This window comes from Mobula hypostoma, chromosome 11 (genome assembly GCF_963921235.1).
Source record: "Mobula hypostoma chromosome 11, sMobHyp1.1, whole genome shotgun sequence".
Taxonomy (NCBI): Eukaryota; Metazoa; Chordata; class Chondrichthyes; order Myliobatiformes; family Myliobatidae; genus Mobula; species Mobula hypostoma.
Window position 1 is genome coordinate 48,106,328 of NC_086107.1, and position 22,977 is coordinate 48,129,304.

Consider the following 22,977-nt stretch of genomic DNA (forward strand, 5'->3'; position numbering starts at 1 on the left):
GACTCAGAAAACCTTTCTGGCCACATTTCACAATTTCTACTCTATCCAAGTCTTTAACACTCAGTGTAACCCTATCAAAACCAAGGACATTACAATTTCTCACTAAAACAACACTATTATTCATGTAATTAGTTTCTCTAAAACTAGAGGGCATGCAGTTAAGGTGATGGGCAAAAGTTTAAAGGAGATGTGAGGGGCAATATTTTTACCATAAAGTTGAGTAAATTTATTATCAAAATGCATGTATGCCACCATATATAACCCTCAAATTCATTTTCCTGCGGGCATCTTTCAGAAAATAAAAAATATGATAGAATTTATGGAAACTATACATAAAAACTGACAACCAATGTATAAAAGATGACAAATTATGTAAATTTAATTAATTATATTGAGAATTTGAATTTTTGATTCCTTGAAATTGAGTTCATAGGTTGTGAAATCAGTCCAGAATTGAGATGAATGAAGTTCTCCACACTAGTGGGGGTTCTTCATGGTGGATGTGACTATCTTGTGCCAGTGCTCCTTGTAAATGCACTCAGTGGTGGGGAGGGTTTTGCCTGTAATGGGTTGGGCTAAATCCACTACTTCTCCATAGCTCTTTCCGTTCCTGGGCATTGGTGTTTCCATACTAGGCTGTATGTAACAAGTCAGGATACTCTCCATATAGAAGCAAACTTAGATATGGCAGTAGAGCTGTACTTAGCCTCACAATCAAAGAAATAAAGCAAGGAGAGCAGGGTCTAAGCAGAGTCTTGTGGTGCACCTGTGTTGTAGGTGATTATGGAGATGTCGCCAACTTATGCAGAATTATTTTCTCCATCAACTCCAAAATGATATGTCGAAAAACAATATCTTCTCATGCAAATATCATTCCCCTATTGTTCTTCATTTCTCCTACCTGAGGCTGGGCAAGGCCTTTCACAGCAATGTTGTCCTGGCTGACCCTCAGCTACATGTTCAAGTCATTATTTTCTCCATCATCCAAGACAAGTTGTTTTTATCTTCATAAAATTACTAAGGTCTGTACTACCTCAGTTCATTTGCTACCAAATCAGTCATCCTCATCTGTATCACATCTGCACTTATCTATTACAAAGCTCTCCTGCCAGCCTCCTATCATCCATGAAATGTCAACTTTGGCTTATTCAAAACTCCATTGAGTAAATTTGACATACGTGTTTTTTCACTCATCACCAACTGAGCTCAGTTACCGACACAGGCTGCAGCAGAATAATGCAAGTATAATAAATTTATCATCATTATTTGAAAAATTTATCAAAGTACATATTTGTCACCATATGCAACCCTGAGATTCTTTTTCTCGCAGGCAGACATGGCAAATCCAGGAAACAAAATAGAATCAATGAAAGACTGCAACCTACAGGACAGACAAACAACCCATGTGCGAAGTTTAATGAACTGTGCAAATATGAGAGAGGTAAAAAATAAGCAATAAATTTCGAGAACATGAGATGATGAATCCTTGAAAGTGAGTCCATAGGTTGTGGGAATAGTTCAGTGAGTGAAGTTATCCCCTCTGGTTCAATAGACTGATGGTTGAGGGGTAAGGACTGTTCCTGAACCCAGTGATGTGGGTCCTAAGGCTTCCATACCTTTTTCCTGGCGGCAGCAGTGAGAAGACAGCATGGCCTGGGTGGTGGAGATCCTTGATGAAGGATGCTGCTTTCCTGAAACAGTGTTCCCTGTAGATTGCTCAATGATGGGGAGGGCTTTACCCCTGATGGACTGGACTACAATCACTACTTTTTGTAGGATTTCCATTCATGGCATTGCTGTTTTGCAATCAGTTAATAAACTCTCCACTGTATGTCTATAGAAGATTGTCAAAGTTTTGGATGACATGTCGAATCTTCACAAACTTCTAAGTAGAAGCACTGCTGTGCTTTCTTCTTAATTCCACTAACACGCTGGGCCCGGGACAGATCCTTTGAAATGGTAACACTGAGGAATTTAAAGTTGCTGCCCCTCTCCACCTCTGATCTCTTGATGAGGACTGACTAATGGACCTCTGGTTTTCTCCTCTAGTCAATAATCCTCTCCTTGGTCTTGATGAGGTGGCAGTTGTTGTTGCTGCACTCAGCCAGATTTTCAGTCACTAGCTTTGATTCAGCCAATGAGAGTGGTGTCGTTAGTAAACTTAAATATGGCATTGGAGCTGTACTTAGTCGCACAGTCATAAGTGTAAAGTGAGTAGAGCAGTGAGTTAAGCACACAGCCTTGTGGTGCATCTGTGCTGATGGAGATTGTGGAGATTGAGTTGTCTTAGGCACTGGCATAATTGAAGCCTTCTTGAAGCAGGTAGAGTGGTAGTTACCTGAAATACACTGCTGGGGGTGGTGGTGAAGACAAAACAATAGAGGCGTTTAAGAAGCTATTAGATAGACACATAAATGTGCAGAGAATCAACGGACAGGGATATTTTGTTGGTAGAAGGGATGAGTTTAGTTAGGCATTGAATTACTGGTTAATTAGTTTGGCTGGTTAATCCATATTCCGTGCTTATCAAGTGTCTACCTACTGCTCCATAACAAATAATCGAAGATTATAATTTCAACAGCCTTTGAAGAAGAAAATTTAAAAGACTTATAGCCGCCTAAGGGAAAGAAAAATTCTTCTTTGTCTTAGATGGCAACCACTCATTTTTAAAAAGTGATCCCTGATTCTAGATTCTCTGAGGAAGCATCAGTTAAGAGCCTCGGGCGATGTAACACAGAGGAGTTGAGAAACACCAAGAGGGTTCAAGAGTCAGGAGAACAGATCAGCAGAGGTCTGATGTCTGTTGACAAGTGTGGCTTGCCTGGCAAGTTGAATTTGTGGTGCTTGCAGTACGGACTGATGCCACGGATAACGTGGCCACTAACTGTCTATGAAGTGGCAATGTCCCACGTTGAGGCAATGGAACGGAAGATCAACAATTATGTGAAGAAGTGGTTTGGAGTAACGAGCAGCCTCACCATTGTTGCAATCCACAGTTGCCAGACAAAGCTTACCATCCCAGTGCAATCTCTTGTTGAAGAGTTCAAGGTTGCCAAGGTAAGATCATTCTTGATGCTTCAATACTCAAAAGACCCTGTCATCAAGATCACCCAGCCAGATGTGAGATCAGGCAGGAAGTGGTCAGCCCGTGTAGCAGTTGATGAGGCAGAGTCTAGATTGAAGCACAAGGAGACGGTTGGGGCTATCCAGCTAGGCCACCAGGGACTTGGGTGGACAATCCACAAGTGGTGGTCATCTTCTACAGGTAAGGAGCGCCATGATCTTCTAACACAAGAAGTACGAGAGGTAGAAGAGGAGAAGAGGTTAGCTAAAACAGCTGGCCTGACCAAACAAGGGGCTTGGACCTGGTGGGAAAATGTTGAACAACGACATCTATCTTGGAATGTTCTGTGGCAGATGGAACCGCTCCACATTTCTTTTCTATGCAGAGTAGTGTACGATCTGCTCCCAACACCTGCCAACCTCAGCACCTGGTATGAAGATAAGACAGACAGGTGTGCTGCTTGTGGCGAGAAGGAAACACTTCAACCTATTTTGAGTGCATGCAGAGTCAATCTTTCCAGCGGCATGTACACTTGGAGACATAACAACGTTCTCAAAGTTGTGACAGAAGCGGTTGAGCAGAGAGTACTGCAGCACAACTTATCTCATGCCCCATGCTGCACAGAACATCGCATGTCATTTGTGAAAGAAGGCTCCAAGTCAAGGGTGTACAGCACAGGCTCATGATCAAGCATACTTTCTTCAGCCAATGATTGGTGTGTCAAGGCCGACCTGGACGGGAAAGGCAGTTTCCCAGAGCAAATAGCTTTCACCACATTGCATCCAGATATAATCGTATGGTCTGACACCAGTAGAGAAGTGGTTATTGGTAAACTCATAGTCCCCTGGGAAGACACCATCGATGAAGCCCATGAGTGCAAATTAACTAAGTATGCAGAATTAAGATCAGAGTGCAGAGACAGATGGTGGAAGGTTTCATGCTATCCATTTGAAGTAGGCTGCCGTGGGTTTATTGCGTTTACTTTCCAGAAGTGGCTGCGTGACCTTGGCTTCACGAGAAGAGAGATCAAGTCAACCAGCAGGGCTGTAGCTGAGGCAGCAGAGAAAGGATCAGCATGGGTGTAGACCAAGTATGTCCAGAGGGGCAGATAGTCAGACAGTGTATATATATATATCTTGCAAACCCTTCAGTAGTTGCATAGACACCTGAAGAGCAGACTATCTTTTGGATGGAAGTGACTGATAGAGGCAGATGCCAAGTTTTTAAGCTCACCAGTGGGAGGTGGTGCCTTGGCACTGCTGGCCCACCACCTCGAGGGAGTCTTGATCATAAGCGGACTGAAACTCCTGAAGACAGGTGGCAGATCAACTGATGATCCCACTGGTGATAGCACAGGACAGTTAACATCTTAGTCCAAGTGTATTTTTAACTCCATATCTAGCCTATCACAACCATGGAAGAAACATTTGTCTGTCATGCAAAGGAAGCTGAGCTTGCATTGAAAGACTCTTGAGTTTTTACTATAGTTTTAATGAATAAAATGGCAGAGGCATTTTAAGTTTAAGGGAAACCATAACACTCCTTTATTGCCCACCAAACACAGAACAAAAAGTGCGTTAAAAACTTCACCTCATAGCATCATCACGTCAGCCCAGCTTCTTAAGGTGAACCCCAACTCAACACCGATGGCTGTAATAATGCCTGCATTCCCATCCATTACGTTACCCTACTCCATCTCCTTCACTAAGGCACCATGCTTTCAGAGTTAAATTTATAAGGTTTCTTTTAGCATTTAAAGAGCATCACAAATGTTGGACTAAGCAATGACATAAAGAACATCCTCAATCTCTTACTGCTGCGGTCAGAGTTTTCCATCTGCTTCAAAAGAGCAACAATCATACCAGGGCCCAAGAAGAGCAGGGCGAGCTGCCTCAGTGGCTACCGCCTAGTAGCACTCATATCTTGTGTGATGAAGTACTTTGAGAGTTTGGTAATGTCCAGAATCAACTCTTGCTGCAATTTGCCCATCACCACAATAGGTCTACAGCAGATGCAACTCACTGGCTCTCCGCTCGGCCTAGGTCACCTGGACAATGGTAATACCAATGTCAGTCTGCTGCTTATTGACTGCAGCTCAGTGTTCAACACAATCATACTCTCAGGTCTAGTCAACAAGCTCCAAACTCAAGCCTCTGTACTTCCCTGTGCAACTGGATACTTGACTTCCTCACTGGGAGACCACAGTCTTTGTGGATTGAAGATTACATCTACCTCATGCTGACAATGAACAATGGCACAACTCAAAGATACGTGCTAAGCCCATTGCTCTACTTTCTCTATGCCCACGATTGTGTGGCTAGGCACAGCTCAAATGCCATCTACAAATTTCTTGATATAGGGCAGTGATATTAAACCCGATTCTGAGAATGTGTTGGGGGAGGGAGTGTTGCAGTCGGGATACTAAACAAAACTAAAATCAAAGACTATGTTTACAACCCAATTATGCTAAAGCTCTAAATGGGCATTATTAGTTAGATTTACTCCACATCAGCGGTTCTGGTTGAGACTGAATAATCGGCTTAAGAAACTGCCGCAGTAAATAATGCTTCTAATCTTCTAGATTTGAATTCCTTTTAATTCAGACTCCAATGTCATGCACTCCGAAGTGTTTTCTCCCTGGTTTCACAGACAAAAATTTTAAAAGTATATTATGTATTATTCATATCCTGACAGCTGTTTGTTGGCTTTATTGCCCAAGGTGAAAATTAATCCTTTGGTTTAATGACTGACCAATGGCTTAGGTTAGCAGTACGTGCCAACAAGCTAGAATATCCATCTTAAATTAATCAGGAAGACAATCATTATGAAAATCTGTAAAATAGAGTAAATCTATTTTAAATGTACCCTACAGGTCACTCGTGTATAATTTTCTAGCTTTCACTTTAATTCAAATTGTGAAGATTAGTCACAAAAGTAGATCTTCCAGATTCTTAGGGCAACAGATGGTAAGCAAAAAACACCAAGTTGTCCTTAGGCCTTATCCAGTATAATGTTGAAATGAACAAAAAAACTCTCCCATTCTATTCTGTCCAGTTAGCTGTTAATAACATGAATCTCAGTCAATTAGGTCTCATTTCTCTCTGGATAGAAGGGAGCATAAATCAGATTGCAACACATCAATTTCATTTCAGGTACCTACCCTACTGGTATAAGAGCTTGACAGGTTTGTCCACTATATCTTTCATTAAAAAAAAACTACTGATACTTGGGAGATTTTGAAGGCATTCTAGGGAACTGAGAAAATTTCTTATTAGAAAATTTAATGTGGAAAGTTTATGAGATCTATCAACAGACACTCAAGAAATGGAGCTATGATCTACGCAAAGTCATCAAAGCAGGGAAACAACAATATAGGGACAAGATTCAGACACAACTCTCCACCAACAACACACCCAACTTCTGGCAAAGTCTGCACACCATCGCAGACTTCAAAGCTAAACGCAATGGAGTTTCCAACTTCACTGCCTCTCTTCCAGATGAGCTAAATCTTTTCTTACGCTCGATTTGATGTTGCCAACTCTGATGAGCCCCTGAGAAGAGCTGCTGATGCAACCTGCACCTTAGTCACCTCCGAGGCTGAAGTACTCAGGTGTTTCCAATGAGTGGACAGTTGCGAGGCTGCCGGACCGGACGGCATCCGGGGCGGGTACTCAGAGTGTGCACGGCACATCTGGCAGGTGTGTTTACAGACATTTTTAATCTCTCCCTCTCCCAGTGTAGGGTGCTCTCTTGCTTCAAAACATCTACCATTCTTCCTGTACCTAAAAAGACAAAGGTGACATGTCTGAACAACTGGCGTCCTGTTGCACTCACCTCAATAGTAAGCAAATGCTTTGAGAGGTTGGTCAAGGACTACATCTGCAGCATGCTGCCACCCACACTGGACCCCCTATAATTCGCCTACCGACACAACCGTTCGACAGATGATGCAATAGCCACAGCTCTTCACACCATCCTTACACACCTGGAGAGGAGTGATGCTTGTGTGAGAATGCTGTTCTTGGTCCCTCCGGGCTCGAAAAGAGGCTCAGAGACCTCGGCCCTCACCCTGCCTTGTGTAGCTGGATCCTGGACTTCCTGTCAGATTGCCGGCAGATGCTATGAGTGGGCCCCCTCACCTCTGCCCCTCTGGGCTGTGTCCTAAGCCCCCTCCTTTACTCTCTGTATACCCATGACTGTGTCACCACCCACAGCTCCATTCCGCTAATTAAATTTGCTGACGACACTATACTGATTGGCCTAATAATAACGAGGCAGCCTACAGAGAAGAAGTCATCACGCTGACACAGTGGTGTCAAGAAAACAACCTCTTCCTCAATGTCGCAAAAACAAAGGATATGGTTGTGGACTACAGGAAGAATGGAGACAGGCTAATCCCTCTTGAGATCAATGGATCTGGGGTTGAGAGGGTGAGCAGCTTTAAGTTCCTCAGCATAAACATCACTGAGGATCTCACGTGGTCTGTACATACTGGCTGTGTGGTGAAAAAAGCACAACAGCACCTCTTCCACCTCAGACGGTTGAAGAACTTTGGGATGGAGCCCCAAATCCTAAGAACTTTCTACAGGGGCATCATTTCTATTGAGAGCATCCTGACTGGCTGCATCACTGCCTGGTATGGGAATTGTACCTCCCTTAATTGCAGGACTCTGAAGAGAGTGGTGCGGACAGCCCAATGCATCTGTGGATGTGAACTTCCCACTATTCAGGAAATATACAGAGACAGGTGTGTAAAAAGGCCCGAAGGATCATTGGGGACCCGATTCACCCTAACCACAAACTGTTCCGGCTGCTACCATCTGGGAATCGGTACAGCAGCTTAAAAGTCAGGATCAACAGGCTCCGGTACAGCTTCTTCCACCAGGACATCAGACTGATTAATTCATGCTGATATAATTTCTATGTTATATTGACTGTCCTGTTGTACATACTATTTATTATAAATTACTATAAATTGCATATTGCACATTTAGACGGAGACATAACATAAAGATTTTTACTCCGTGTATATGAAGAAAGTAAGAAATAAAATTAATAGAATTGAATTCAAATCAATTCATCACAATACACTTTATAACTATTTCATATATGTTTAATGCAATCCTTGCTGGAAATGACTTCTTGACTAGTATAATGCTAAGTCTTTTATAACGAAATGCCTTTAATTGTTCTGTTCAAGCAAGCTTTTAATAACAGAAAATTGCTTTTGCTTTCCACATTTCAAGATTATATGCTTCATTTTGTTATATATATTATGTAAAACCTTTTCTGACAGAACTTTGTCAATTTCGTTTTTTTTATGTACAGAGGGTACAATTAACTTTATCTTTCTCCTAATATTAGTAAACATTCTTCCTTATTCAGTGCTGGAATAAAACCATTACATAATTAGTTCAGTCCATAATCAATGAACTTGTTAATGGAATGCACTGTGGTACCTTCCCTGTAAACTGAGATGTTATAGAGGACAGATACCACCAAATGCTTTGAAAATGATGCTGCCATACTTGTACCCTCTGCTTCCTTATTACCTGCAGAGAGCATTTGGAACAAGAATAGGTTTTCTGTTCATGTTCATTGCTGAATAATTTAATCCTTTGAGCTTCAAAAGGCAGAACTTGAGAGCTTATGTGCTAATATCAAACATAGGGGGATACACAAGAGCCTTGAATAAGTGGAAAGGGAAATGCAGTGTGAGATGTTGTGGATCTGCAGGAGATTACAGGGGTAGAGGGAATAGTCATAGAGTAACTTAACAAGGATTACTATTTTAAATATAAAGAATGGAACCTACATGAATCAACGAACACAGAGGTGATGCATGTACAATACTTGAAGCATATGATGCAGGCAGCCCAGATTTATAGTAATTGAATATAAGAAGAGAGCCACAAGAGCTTCTGAAGATGACAAAAGTATGGATAAGAGATTTAACAGATGGTTGCAGACAGATGCTGTTACAAAAGTAACGGAATGGAGAGAAAATTGGGTTGACAGCTTAGCAAGAACAAGCAACTCAATTTGACTCAAACAACAGGAATTCTGCAGATGCTGGAAATTCAGGCAACACACATCAAAGTTGCTGGTGAACGCAGCAGGCCAGGCAGCATCTCTAGGAAGAGGTACAGTCGATGTTTCAGGCCGAAACCCTTCGTCAGGACTAACTGAAGGAAGAGTTAGTAAGAGATATGAACGTGGGAGGGGGAGGGGGAGATCCAAAATGATAGGAGAAGACAGGAGGGGGAGGGATGGAGCCAAGAGCTGGACAGGTGATTGGCAAAGGGGAAACGAGAGGATCATGGGACAGGAGGCCCAGGGAGAAGGAAAGGGAGGGGGACCCAGAGGATGGGCAAGGCGTATAGTCAGAGGGACAGAGGGAGAAAAAGGAGAGTGAAAGAAAGAATGTGTGTGTAAAAACAAATAACGGATGGGGTACGAGGGGGAGGTGGGGCATTAGCGTAAGTTAGAGAAGTCAATGTTCATGCTATCAGGTTGGAGGCTAGCCAGACAGAATATAAGGTGTTGTTCCTCCAACCTGAGTGTAGCTTCATCTTTACAGTAGAGGAGGCTGTGGATAGACATGTCAGAATGGGAATGGGATGTGGAATTAAAATGTGTGGCCACAGGGAGATACTGCTTTCTCTGGCGGACAGAGTGTAGGTAACTCAATTTGACTGTTTTCTTCAGAGTTGGTATTAACCACCTACAAATTAAAACTTTCAAGCTTAAATATTCAAAGCCTCTATATTTATGCTGTGTATACTCCAGCCCAATACGACATAAAGATAATTAGAGTTTGAAAAAGTACTGATTTGAATCATGTACAAATTGCTGAGTTATTTTTAAGACTCAGAGCACATAACAATTTGGTCTTTGTATGATACAGAATAAATAGTAACCCCTTAGTTCTTAACATGTATAATATTACTAACAGCAAATTGTTATCAACAGAAAAATAAATTAATTGTTCAAAAATGTAAAAGAAGCAATTTAAAACCAGTTGATCTTTCCTTACCTATGATCTTTGGATAAAATTACATGTAATCCATTTTTAAATACGTAAATGTATTTAATAGTTCAAAATAGTTCAATTTATTAGTTCAAAATGGCATTGTACAATTTGATTGATTTAATTCTCAAATAAAATTATGCACAAAAGAAAATTATTGAGAAGTCTCCATCTTAAACTATAGCATTGTGATAACCAACATCTTTATTTGTAAGAATTGACACTTAATTCCCAGTGAATTTGTCTAGGAAAATATGAAAGGCAGTTACGTAAAGTCAAGAGACTCTGCAGATGCTGGAAATCCAGAGCAACTGGAGGTACTGAGCAGGTCAGGCAGCATCCATGAAAATGGATAAACAGTCGATGTTCGGTCTGAGGCCCTTCATCGGGACTGGAAAGGAAGAGGGAAGATATCAGAATGAAAAGATGGGAGGGGAGGGCAAGGAGGACAAGGTGGAAGGTGATAAAGTGAACTCAGCTGGGTGGGAAAGGTAAAGTGCTGGAGAAGAAGGAATCTGCCAGCTTCAACAGCATCCCACCAAAAAACACATCTTTCCCCCCTGCCCACCCCACTCTCTGCTTTCCACTGGGATCACTTCCTCCATGACTGCCTTGTCCATTCAACCCTCCCCACTAATCTCCTTCCTGGCACAAATTCCTGTAAGCGACAGAAATGCTATACCTGCCTATTCACATACTCCCTCACCTCCAAATAGTCCTGTTAAGACAACACTTCACCTACGAATCTGTTGGGGCCATTGATTGTATCCAGTGTTCCTCATGTGGCCTCTTCTCAACATTACTGAGACCCAAAGTGAAATGGGGAACTGCATTGCCAAGCACCATCTACCAAAAGTGGAAATTCCCAGAGGCCTATCATTTTCATTCCTATCCCATTCTGCCACATTGAGGCCACTGTCAGGGTCTGGAAAGCCTCTAACCTGATGGCATGAACATCAATTTCTTCTTCCATGTTTTTGTTGTCTCTTTCCTCTCCCCCTTCTTCTATTCCCCACTCTGGTCTCTTACCTCTTCTCCTAACCTGCTTGTCACCTCCCCTGGTGCCCCTCCTTCGCACCATTGTCCCATGGTCCACTCTCCTTTTCTATCAGATTCCTCCTTCTCCCGCCCTTTAACTTTTCCACCACCTGGCTTCATCCATCAATTTTTTGCTTGTCCTCCCTCCTCTCCTCCCACCTTTTTGTTCTGACATCTTCCCCCTTCCTTTCCAGTCCTGAAACCTCAACTACTTGGCTTGAAACCTCAACCACTTATCTATTTTCGTAGATGATACCTGACCTGCTGAGTTCCTCCAGCATTTTGCGCGAATAATTTAAAGCGATAAAACCCCAGTAGGATACTGAAAAAAGAAATGATGTTTAAAACCTCTTTTTATGACAAAAATATGGATTGTGTGCATACAAGGTGTGCTATAGTTCTATAGTTAAAAATGCAGAAGAGTAAAAATTCTGGCAGTCGATTGCTAGCACAGAAATGTGGCAAAACACCCTCCATGTTTTCCCTCTCTCCATGGACCTATCCCAAATCCTGGAAGCAGTTATTAGCATATTGAAGTAGCTTTAGCCAGGCAGTCAAAAACATAGTACAAAATTCTGTTTAGTGTGATGACACCTCCTTCCCTTTCACGTTGGCATAGTTTGTAACCGTAGTATAAAACCAAGAGAACTTGGCAAATTAATGGAATAACTGCAAAGTATGAACAAAAGCCAGTGAGAAATGCCTGCAGTAATGTCAAGACAGAAATTCAAACTTACAAAACATCAACACGAGAAAATCTGCAGATGCTGGAAATTCAAGCAACATACACAAAATGCTGGTGGAACGCAGCAGGCCAGGCAGCATCTATAGGAAGAAGTACAGTCGACATTTTGGGCCGAGACCCTTCGTCAGGACTAACTGAAAGAAGAGTTAGTAAGAGATTTGAAAGTGGGAGGGGGAGGGGGAGACTTGGACTGATAGGAGAAGACAGGAGGGGGATGGATGAAGCTAAGAGCTGGAAAGTTGATCGGCAAAAGGGATACAGAGTTGGAGAAGGGGGAGGATCATGGGATAGGAGGCCTAGGGACAAAGAAGGGGGGAAGGGAGCCCAGAGGAAAATGGAGAGCAGGCAAGGAGTGATTGTGAGAGGGGCAGAGAGAGAAAAGACAAAAAAAAAAGAAAAAAGGGGGGGAATAATAAATAAAGGATGGGGTAAGAAGGGGAGGAGGGGCATTAATGGAAGTTAGAGAAATCAATGTTCATGCCATCAGGTTGGAGGCGACCCAGAAGGAATATAAGGTGTTGTTCCTCCAACCTGAGTATGGCTTCATCTTGACAGTAGAGGAGACCACGGATAGACATGTCAGAATGGGAATGGGATGAGGAATTAAAATGTGTGGCCACTGGGAGATCCTGCTTTCTCTGGCAGACAGAGCGTAGGTCTTCGGCAAAATGGTCTCCCAGTCTGCGTCGGGTCTCACTAATATATAGAAGGCCACACCGGGAGCACCAGACTCACTATATCACACCAGCAAACTCACAGGTGAAGTGTCGCCTTACCTGGAAGGACTGTCTGGGGCTCTGGATGGTGGTGAGGGAGGAAGTGTAAGGGCATGTGTAGCACTTGTTCCACTTACAAGGATAAGTGCCGGGAGGGAGATCAGTGGGGAGGGATGGGGGAGACGAATGGACAAAGGAGTCGCGTAGGGAGCGATCCCTGGGGAAAGCGGGGGTGGGGGAGGGAAAGATGTGCTTGGTGGTGGGATCCTGTTGGAGGTGCCGGAAGTAATGGAGAATTATATGTTGGACCCGAAGGCTGGTGGGGTGGTAGGTGAGGACAAGGGTATCCCCAGTGGGGTGGCAGAAGGATGGGGTGAGAGCAGAAGTGCGTGAAATGCGAGAGATGCATTTGAGGGCAGAGTTGATAGTGGAGGAAGGGAAGCCCCTTTCTTTAAAAAAGGAAGATATCTCCTTTGTCCTGGAATGAAAAGCCTCATCCTGAGAGCAGATGCGGCGGAGATGGAGGAATTGTAAGAAGGGGATGGCGTTTTTGCAAGAGACTTGGTGAGAAGAGGAATAGTCCAGGTAGCTGTGAGAGTCCATAGGCTCATAGTAGACATCAGTAGATAAGCTGTCTCCAGAGATAGTGACAGAAAGATCAAGAAAGGGGAGGGAGGTGTCAGAAATGGACCAGGTAAATTTGAGAGCAGGGCGAAAGTTGGAGGTGAAGTTAATGAAGTCAACGAGCTCAGCATGTGTGCAGGAAGCAGCGCCAATGAAGTCATCGAAGTAGCGAAGGAAAAGTGGGGGACGGATACCAGTATAGGCTTGGAACATGGACTGTTCCACAAAGCCAACGAAAAGGCAGGCATAGCTGGGACCCATACAGGTGCCCATGGCTACACCTTTAGTTTGGAGGAAGTGGGAGGAGCCAAAGGAGAAATTATTAAGAGTAAGGACTAATTCCGCTAGACGGAGGAGAGTGGTGGTAGAGGGGAACAGGTTAGGTCTGGAATCCAAACAGAAGCAGAGAGCTTTGAGACCTTCCTGGTGGGGGATGGAGGTACATAAAGACTGGACATCCACGGTGAAAATAAGGCGGTAGGGGCCAGGGAACTTCAAATCATCGAAAAAATTCAGAGCGTGAGAAGTGTCACGAGCATACTTGGGAAGGGATTGAGCAAGGGGTGATAAAACAGTGTTGAGGTATGCAGAAATAAGTTTGGTGGGGCAGGAGCAAGCTGAGACAATGGGTTCTGTTGACAATCAGCTATTTAACCTCGGCATTTAATTCTATTATGGCTGCCATGTTATAAGCTTGCACTACCTCTCTGATCCAATTGCTTTTTTTTCCTCTGAATTTTATGATCACAGGGTGTTCTTGCAAAAGCACAAATAGTGCAAAAAAAGTAAAACTTTTAAACCTGTGTTCTTTCGCAGGAAATATGAATGGATTGATTAAGTGAATCTTGAGAGGGAGGGTTACAAATAAACAAGGGAAAAATCTCCGACCATACACCCCTTTTCAATATGTACATGAGGGCAACTTGTGCATAAGCAGCTACGGTTCTAACAGGTGAAAAATCACAGTCTGACCATCCGCTATATGTATCCCAATTAGTGAGGCACTGACCTCAAAAGAGGTCAATCAGAAAATGCCAGACCCCAAACCTGCCAATGCCACCACATGGGGGAGTCACCACTCAGGCTAGTTGCGTCCAGCCAGCACGTGGCCAGCTGGAACACCAAACTCACGTGCTCCTTTAATGTTATCCCTATTATCATCAAAGAAAATGTGAGGTTGGATCTGAGATAAAATTGGGCCTTTTGGTGCTCCTGCCATGAAGAAAGCTTCATCTATCTTGAGTCCCCATTCACGCAGAGTTTTTATGACTCGTATGCCCATGTCATTGCCACTTCTTGCTGTCACCAAGTATGTCCAGATTGAGTCATCCTCTGGATGAAACTTCTTTTTCATCTCTCCAAGAATCATGGCAAACTTCTTTAGTGGGCCCTGCCAACAGAAAGGTTGAATAATCACTGGATAATGAACTCTTTAGACATTTGAGGACTTAAGCAAGTAGAAAGTGAGTAAAAGCAACCTCATGCTATAAAGGCGAAGCCATTTTATGTCTCTCTTCCCTTTCTGGAAAGTTGACAGATAATTTTTATTGGCTGGTTGACTGCAGAAGTCTGATCAAATCATAGGTCAAAATCTGTGCATAATAACTTCAGACAAAAATCAGAAGCAGAACTTGGTTTGATGTTTTCCCAGCTGAGGTCACCCCGACTAAACTATTGAAGTGTTAGTTGATAACTCGTAAATTGCTTTTATTTCATTACACATATTTCAGGGGGATTAAAACTCCCTTACCCTAAGTAGCGCCACTTAGCAAGAATAATATAGATTGTGAGTTAATATCGCTCCCCAATTTTCCCCGATGATGATTCGACATGGGTAGGAGTTCTAATCTGTGAGTCAAATATTGAGTTCTTGTGAAGACATTGATTTTTGTATCATGATTAAAGGAAAAAATAAGCAAAAATACAGGAAGAAAGTACTTATTTATTGAGATACAGCACGGACTAGGCCCTTCGTGCCCTTCAAGCCAATCTGGCCAGCAATCCCATTTCTTCTAAGCTTTATCACAGGACGAACATTTTACAGTGACTAATTAACCTACTAACTGGTACATCTTGGGACTGTGGGAGGAAACTGGAGCACCTGGAGGAAACCCACATGGTCACAGGGAGAATGTACAATCTCCTTACAGGCAGTGGCGGGAATTGGTAGTACTAGGGAAGATGGATGTGGTGGCTGGAGGTCAATCCAGCCACCACATCCTCAGGACATCACTGCAGGAGTTCCTCAGGGAAGTGTCCTAGGAACAACCATCTTCAACTGCTTCATCAATGACCTTCCTTCCATTATAAGGTCAGAAGTGGGGATGTTCGCAGATGACTGCACATTGTTCTGCACCATTTGTGACTCCTCAGATAGTGAAGCAGTTCATACCCAAATGCAGCAGGACTTGGACAATATCCAGGCTTGGGCTGACAAGTGGCAAGTAACATTTGAGCCATGCAAGTGCCAGGCAATGACCATCTCCAACAAGAAGGTTCTAACTACCGTCCCTTGACATGCAGTGGTATGACCATCACTGAATCCCTCACTATCAACACCCTGGGGGTGACTATTGACAGGAAACCGAACTGGTCTAGCCATATAAACAGTGTGGCTACCAGAACAGGTCAAAGACTAGGAATCCTGCAGTGTGTAACGCACCTCCTGACTCCCCAAAGCCTGTCCACTATCTACAAGGCTCAGGTCAGGAGTGTAATGGAATACCCGCCACTCGCATGGATGAGAGCAGCTCCATCAGCACTCAAGAAGCTTGACACCATCCAGTACAAGGCATCCCATTTCATTGGTACCCCTTCCACAAGCATCCAATCCTCCACCATTGATGAGCAGTTGCAGCAGTGTGTACTATCTATAAGATGTACTGTAACAACACACCAAAGTTTCTAAGGCAGCACCTTCCATACTCACAACCACCACCACGTAGAAGGACAAGAACAGCAGATACCTGGGAACACCACCACTTGGAAATCCCCCTCCAAGTCACTTACCATCCTGAGTTGGAAACATATTGCTGTTACTTAATTGTCACGGGGTCAAAATCATGGAATTCCCTCTCTAACAGCACTGTGGGTGTACCTACACCTCAGGGACTGCAGCGGTTCAAGAAGGCAGCTCATCACCACCTTCTCAAGGGCAACTAGGGAGGGGCAATAAATGCTGGCTTAGCTGGCGATGCCCACATCCCGTAAATGAATAAATATTAAAAAAGCTAACTACTATGCTTCTCTGTGCCCTGGACAATGGGCAGGCCTTTTCTGATTTCAGACAAGAATGGGAAACAGAATAATCAGATAGTGACTGCTGACAGGATACTGGACTTAAATTGCATGATGTGGTGCATATGGTCACACACAAATTGTATGCCAAGAAATTATGTTTTTGGTTGAAACAAACGATATGCAAAGCAGCCATGGCAACAGCACTGTGGAGTAGTCCAAGTATGGTCTCATCTCATTTTGAAGAAGCTGTTTCGTTTTCATGAGAGAATCATCCTTACTCAGTTAAATACTTAAAAATGCAATGTCTTGTTTATATATCATTTCGTAGCCTAAAAGCAGCTAGGTGCAAAAAACTTCACAATCACTTTGATAGCTATTATCAGTGGAATCTCTGCCTTGTTCTGGGGTCAGATTTGTGGTATCTCAGTAGATTTCAGTCATGATCCACAGACCTATGAAGTATTTAGTTGTTGAAAATCATGGGAAAAATGATTCTTAAGTATATACTATATATGAGGTATTTGCTGAGAATCTCCTTTCTGCCATTGACTAGCATCTTGACTTCTTCATTTTCCCAGTCATACTCAATTCCAAGTCCAAGGACTGGTAGACAATCCATACGTGTGAACAATTGATTTGAACATGTCCATTCAAATTATTACAGATTTATTTTTGACACCAGCTTCAACCCATGGCAGACAACTGAACTTTGTGAGCTCTTGCAAACTGATAGGTTTGGAAAAGCTCACAAAATTGTCAAAATAGCCTGAAGAAAGGAGCCAACAGCAAAACTCTTTAGGTGGGAAGTTAAAAGATAGAAAATTCCACAAATGAAAATGAGAGTGCCAGTGTCAAATGTGGATTTCACATCAATTCATATTCTGTCCACCTTATACATTGTTTACATACTGTAGTTAGTTGTTGTGGGTATTGCTTTGGTCTTTCAGAAGATTCCAGTTGATTCATCTTTTATTGCTCCTTGAAATGATTAACTTGTCCATTTCAGTTAAGATCAGCTTGATAGTATTTATAATTATGGCCATGCATTAGGGTAAGGTCAATACCATCTCTTCATCCTTGAATTCTAAATCACTAGAATTTGTTGGGGTTTAAGCTGGAGTGTCTGGAACTAAATTCAAGCCTTCAGAAACCTATCTAGTAACTTAAGCACTTATCTGATTCCAACACACTTTGCAGATTAAGCAAATTTTGAACATTAGGAGGCTTCAAAGCCTGCAAAGCCCAATACCTCCCTCATAACCTTTTCAGAAACAATGCACCAAGCTTCATTCCTTTGGAGGGATGGGTTGAGTTTGTACACAGATAGTGAGACAGAATATCTACACGCTGCCTTTTTTTAGATGGAAATATCTACAACCCCATTTTTTTCCTCAGAATGCAATCTAATAAATGAATATAAACATTTGCAGGTTTTCTAATTTCAAATAAATATTAGGGAGCGCATATCAAGTCATTTATGTCCCTCCTATGTTCCTACGTTTTTTTGCACATGACCCTTGGAGGATCTGCTCCTCCCTTCACTGGATGGCTGTATGATATCAATTATATACGTAATAATTTATTATGCTTTTCCTCTCCAGGGACAGGAAAAAAATCTATTCCTCAGCTATTGCTCAGAACTATAAAAGAAGTGCAAGGAATCGAAGTTTAATGTATTACCCTGTCCACTTGCACTCAATGTGGCTATTGTGGAGGTGTCATTTTTCTCCCCTCTCAATAGGTCTAATTGGCACATCAGAAATTACATACATACACAATGACTACATTCAAGGTTGAAATCATACTTTAAAAAAAATTGTGATTTGAATTACTAACATAATCATCAAATCTATCAATTGCCCAGTTTGGAAAACTATGCTTATGTTTCCCCAAAACAAAATTTGTTAAATAAGTGCAGAATATTGAAGAGGTGCTTATGTCCAAAAGAAAAACACTGCACATCATGCATCAATTCCTGATTGGATAATATAAACCTTACCTCTCCCATAGGAACATGCTCCAGGTTCTTCTCATATTTGACGACTTCCTCCAGGCCCTTCTCTCTATAGACAGCATCAGTCTCATCTGAGAATAATACTGAGTCCCCATCAAATGCAACCCTCAGTTGCTCTTTTGGTGCAGCATATTCTTGGTGTATCATTAGTGCTGCAGGAATGTCTGTGGAAGAACAGTAATATACTTTGATTCATATACAAGGCTAGTGACAGTCATTCCACAATTAAAACTGAGCCCACTGTCTTGAGTTTGCATGACAAAGTTAAAATTAAGCTTTGGCTCTTATTCCCTTGTTGTTGTTATAGGAAATAACACATACCCCCAGAGGATTGTGCAGAGAACCATTCACTTCCCCTAGGAAATACTTCATTCTTATCTGACAGCCATGGCTTTGTTGGTAGCATTCATACCTCAGTCCAAAAGTTACAGATTTCCCACTTCAGAGAACTGGGCTAGAAATAAAGCTTTCAGATAAAACATTTGGACCAAGGCCCTGTCTGCTTTACAAGATGGATGCAAAACATCCCATAGCATTGGTAGAGACAATGGATTATCCCCTATCTCTACCTGTGCTTATGCACCATTAAACAATGCATAAATAGATCCTAAGACCATAAGACATAGGAGCAAAATTAGGCCATTGAACCAATCGAGTCTGCTCTGCCATTTAATCATGGCCGATTCATTTCCTTCTCAACCTCATTCTCCTGCTTCTCTCCACAACCTTTCACACCCTGACTAATCAAGAATCTATCAAGCTCAGCCTTAAATGCATCCAGTGACCTGGCCTCCACAGCTGCCTGTGGCAAACAAATTCCACAGATTCATCACTCTCTGGCAAAAGAAATCCCTCGTTTTCTCTGGTTATCATCACAAATTGCTCATAGGAACTGACTGCATACAAGCAGCCTGTCCCATTTCTTACACTACAACAGTGCTCGATTGTTTGTTAAGTGCTATTAGATATTTCTCAAGGGATATGAAAGGTATTGTATGAATGCAAACCTTTATTTTCACTGGGAATAACTCTCCTAAATACACCTTTTAAAGCTCTGCAAGTATTTCTAAATTCATTGTATAATCCTTTTAATCCCTATGCAATGCCCACAAAGGTATCTTACATTCTTCTGTGCAATTATTTCACCAGATGCTTCATTAGCTGAGAAAGTCTCTATAGCACACCGCTGGCTCCCACCCAATTCCTTAGCTAATATTTCAGCTGCAATTCCCCAAAGAAACCACTTTCCCTGAACTGCTTATTAGCTTTAATAATGAAGACACTTACCTCTTTTCAATGCATTGCAAACAGAGGTTTCACACGCTGAAAGGAACAGCATTACATTCTGAGACCTCAGGTATTTTGAAGGATCTTTTCCATTCAAGAAGCAAAACTTGCTGATGTCTAAATCTAGAAAAGAAGTACAAAAGGTAGATTTAAGTCTGTAATCAGGACCAGCAAGATCTGAGCTTTCAGAGCAAGATTCTGTTACTCTTTGCTAAACTTCACAGTAAGTTCAATTTTGGTGCTTTGTCTCTTTATCTGAGGCATAAAGCAGCAAATTCAAATTCGCAGAAGCCCCAAGTACAATATCTGAATTGGTATTTTAATACAATTGAATAAAAATTTTAATACCTTCATTTATAGAGCACTTTCCATATAGATGATGTAGTCCAGTATGCTTTAAAATGGGATAAAGGTACAAACATGAAACTAAAATAAAAAATAAAAATAAACATGAAACTAAAAGATACTAATTAAAAGCAAGATTAAATAAATAGCTTTTGAGCTGGCATTTAAAAGTGTCAACTGAGTCTGCATCCCTTATAGAGTTAGGTATTAAATTCTACAGTTTAGGAGCGTAGTTCAAAAAAGATGACCTGCTAATTATTTTTGAGAGAGGTTGTTTAAATTTAAGAGACCAGGGGAAAAGGCGGCCTGGGAGCTTGAGCAGGATTATAAAATGAAAACGATTCTGCGACGTACCCTGGCCCCAAGCTATTAAAATCTTTAAAAACCATTAAGAGAACTTTAAAATCAATTCTAAAAGATACAGGAATTCAATGTCATAAGGGGGGTGATATATTCCCTCATTCTGGTTTTGATTAGAAGACTAGCAGCTGCATTCTGTACTAAGTTTTTTCAATAATTGCTTTGGAAGGCCAGTAAAAAGTGCTTTGTAATAATCTATTTGACTTGAATGAGTGAATTAGGTTTTCAGCATTATTATGTGACAGAAACAAATGTAACATGGCACTTTCTTTACATAAGATTTAAAGTTCAAATCTGAATCAAGGATAACATCCAGGCTAGTTACCTCTGATTTTACAAGGGGAGCCAAGTTCTTGAGTTTATTAAGAAGTGTATCTTGTTTGGAACCATCCCAAAGTATTTTCTTCATTTAGTTTTAGGAAATTATTGCCTATCTACAAATGTTTGTAATTGTTTATTGCAGCCATACCAGAAGTCAGAGAAGATCGGGTGTTATCACCATCAGGCTCAACCAAGATATACAATTGTGTGTCAATCGCATAACTGTGGAAACCAAGTATACGTTCACTAAGGGGAACATGTATAAGGAGAAAAGTAGGGTACCAAGACAGCTTCCCTGAACAACACCAAAAGGTACATTGCATCTCTTAGAAAACAAGTCTCCAAGACAGAGAAAAAAAAAATTCAAAGATATATGAATGAAACCAACTGAAGGAACTAACAGAGAGACCAAGTGAGTTTTCAAGGTAGTTTGGAGAATGTTGTGGTCAATTGTGTTGAAGGCAGCTCTTAGGTCCAGAGGAATTAGAAATGAGACATTGTTGGCATCAGCACTGAGTGTAAGGTCACTGACAATTTTGGTAAGGGCCATCCTGGCTGAAACTTTTCTAGAATATTGTTCTCATTCAGAAAGTTGCTGAGTTGGTTGAAAGTAACTTCCTGAAGAATCTTGCCCAGGAAGTGAAGATTTGATATTGGTCTGTAGTTAGCTAGTTCCTCACCATTGAGGTTTGGCTTTTAAAGTGGGGGATTGACAGCCATGGTTTAGAAGGCATCTGGAAAAGCTCTACTTTCAAAAGATGTATTAATAATTTGCCAAACAGAATTGAAAACACTATTAAAAGATTCCTTTAACAGTGTGGTAGGGACAGGGTTGAGACAGCAAGTATATGTTTTACTCTGTTACAATCTTATAGAGTTCAGAATCAGAAATACTTGTAAATTTTGACATGGTTGCCGTCTTTTTAAGAGGTTGGCTGTAGAGCTTACCAGTATCTGTAGCTATACTCCCGAATAGAAGTAATTTTGTTGATAAAAATATTGAAAATTCTTCCCTGTTTGTGGCAGATGCTTGACTGAGGACATTAAAGGTCAGAGCAGGGTTCAACAATAGGTTTATAGTTGAGAACAACATTCTTGAATTGCCGCTGTTCTCTGTAATACAGGTTTCCCCCGCCATCCGAAGGTACAGCGTTCCTATGAAACGGTTCGTAAGCCAAAATGTCGTAAAGTGAAGAAGCAATTACCATTTATTTATATGGGAAAATTTTGTAAGCGTTCGCAGACCCAAAAATAACCTACCAAATCATGCCAAATAATACATAAAACCTAAAATAACAGTAACATATAGTAAAAGCAGGAATGATATGATAAATACACAGCCTATACAAAGTAGAAATACTTTTCCACAATCATTGCTGGCACAGATCTCCATAGTGAAAATCTCACGCAAGCGCCGTCGGCAGAAAATCTCACTCAAGCGCTGCCGGCAAAAACACGGCGCAAGCGCTCTCCAGTAACCTTTAAGCTATGAAGCTGCCAAATCATACCAAATAACATGTAAAAATACACAGCCTATATAAAGTAGAAATAATGTATGTACAGTGTAGTATCATTGACCGGAATCGGGATAGCGCAGAGCACACTGATGGTGGTGTGTTAGACTGAGTCGTCGCAGGTTGGAGTGGTGCAGTGGCCCCCACCCTCCAGGCCACCAACCGATACATTGCCGCGAAGCATGCAGGGGTCCAGTGGTAGCCGGGACGCACCCAGCACATCTTTAAGAAAAAAGCCGAAATAAACATGCTAATTAATTACGTGTTGCCTAACATGTAATTAATTAGCATGTTTATTTCGGCTTTTTTCTTAAAGATGTGCTGTGTGCCTCCCGGCTACTGCTGCATTCTCCGCGAATCGGTACAGTATCTGTCCGCGGCCTGGGTGTTGAGGTGGTGGGACACTGGGGTGTCATCTCGTCGTCTGATTCCATTGGAGCTGGCAGCTCATCTTCTTCTATGACTGCCCACCTTGATGTCAAAGGTCGAGGTTGGTCGTCTGATGTGGAAGGCTTGCTTGACTGCTGAGCCTCGCGCATTTTTCTATCATACAGTTCTTTGTAAGGACTCAAAGAATCTTGCAAATATCCCACAAACCTATGTACCCTTTCAAAATTAAAGTCGTACTTTATCATTACTCATTCGGTTTTGACTGTTATCCTTTCCTCTTCCAATTGCA

General features: G+C 41.9%; 1 protein-coding gene across 2 annotated transcripts in view; it reads right to left on the reverse strand.

Moving 5' to 3' along the window:
* Window positions 1–8,193: 8,193 nt before the first annotated feature.
* Window positions 8,194–22,977, reverse strand: part of LOC134353717 (cytosolic 5'-nucleotidase 1A-like) — a 74,991-nt gene continuing 60,207 nt past the window's right edge. For both annotated transcript variants that reach the window (XM_063062005.1, XM_063062006.1), the window contains 3 exons: window positions 19,759–19,881; window positions 18,457–18,635; window positions 8,194–14,607 (listed from right to left, as the gene is read on the reverse strand). In XM_063062005.1, the coding sequence (XP_062918075.1) occupies window positions 14,302–14,607; window positions 18,457–18,635; window positions 19,759–19,881 (608 nt within the window). In that variant the 3' untranslated portion in view covers window positions 8,194–14,301. The remainder of the gene's footprint in view (window positions 14,608–18,456; window positions 18,636–19,758; window positions 19,882–22,977) is intronic.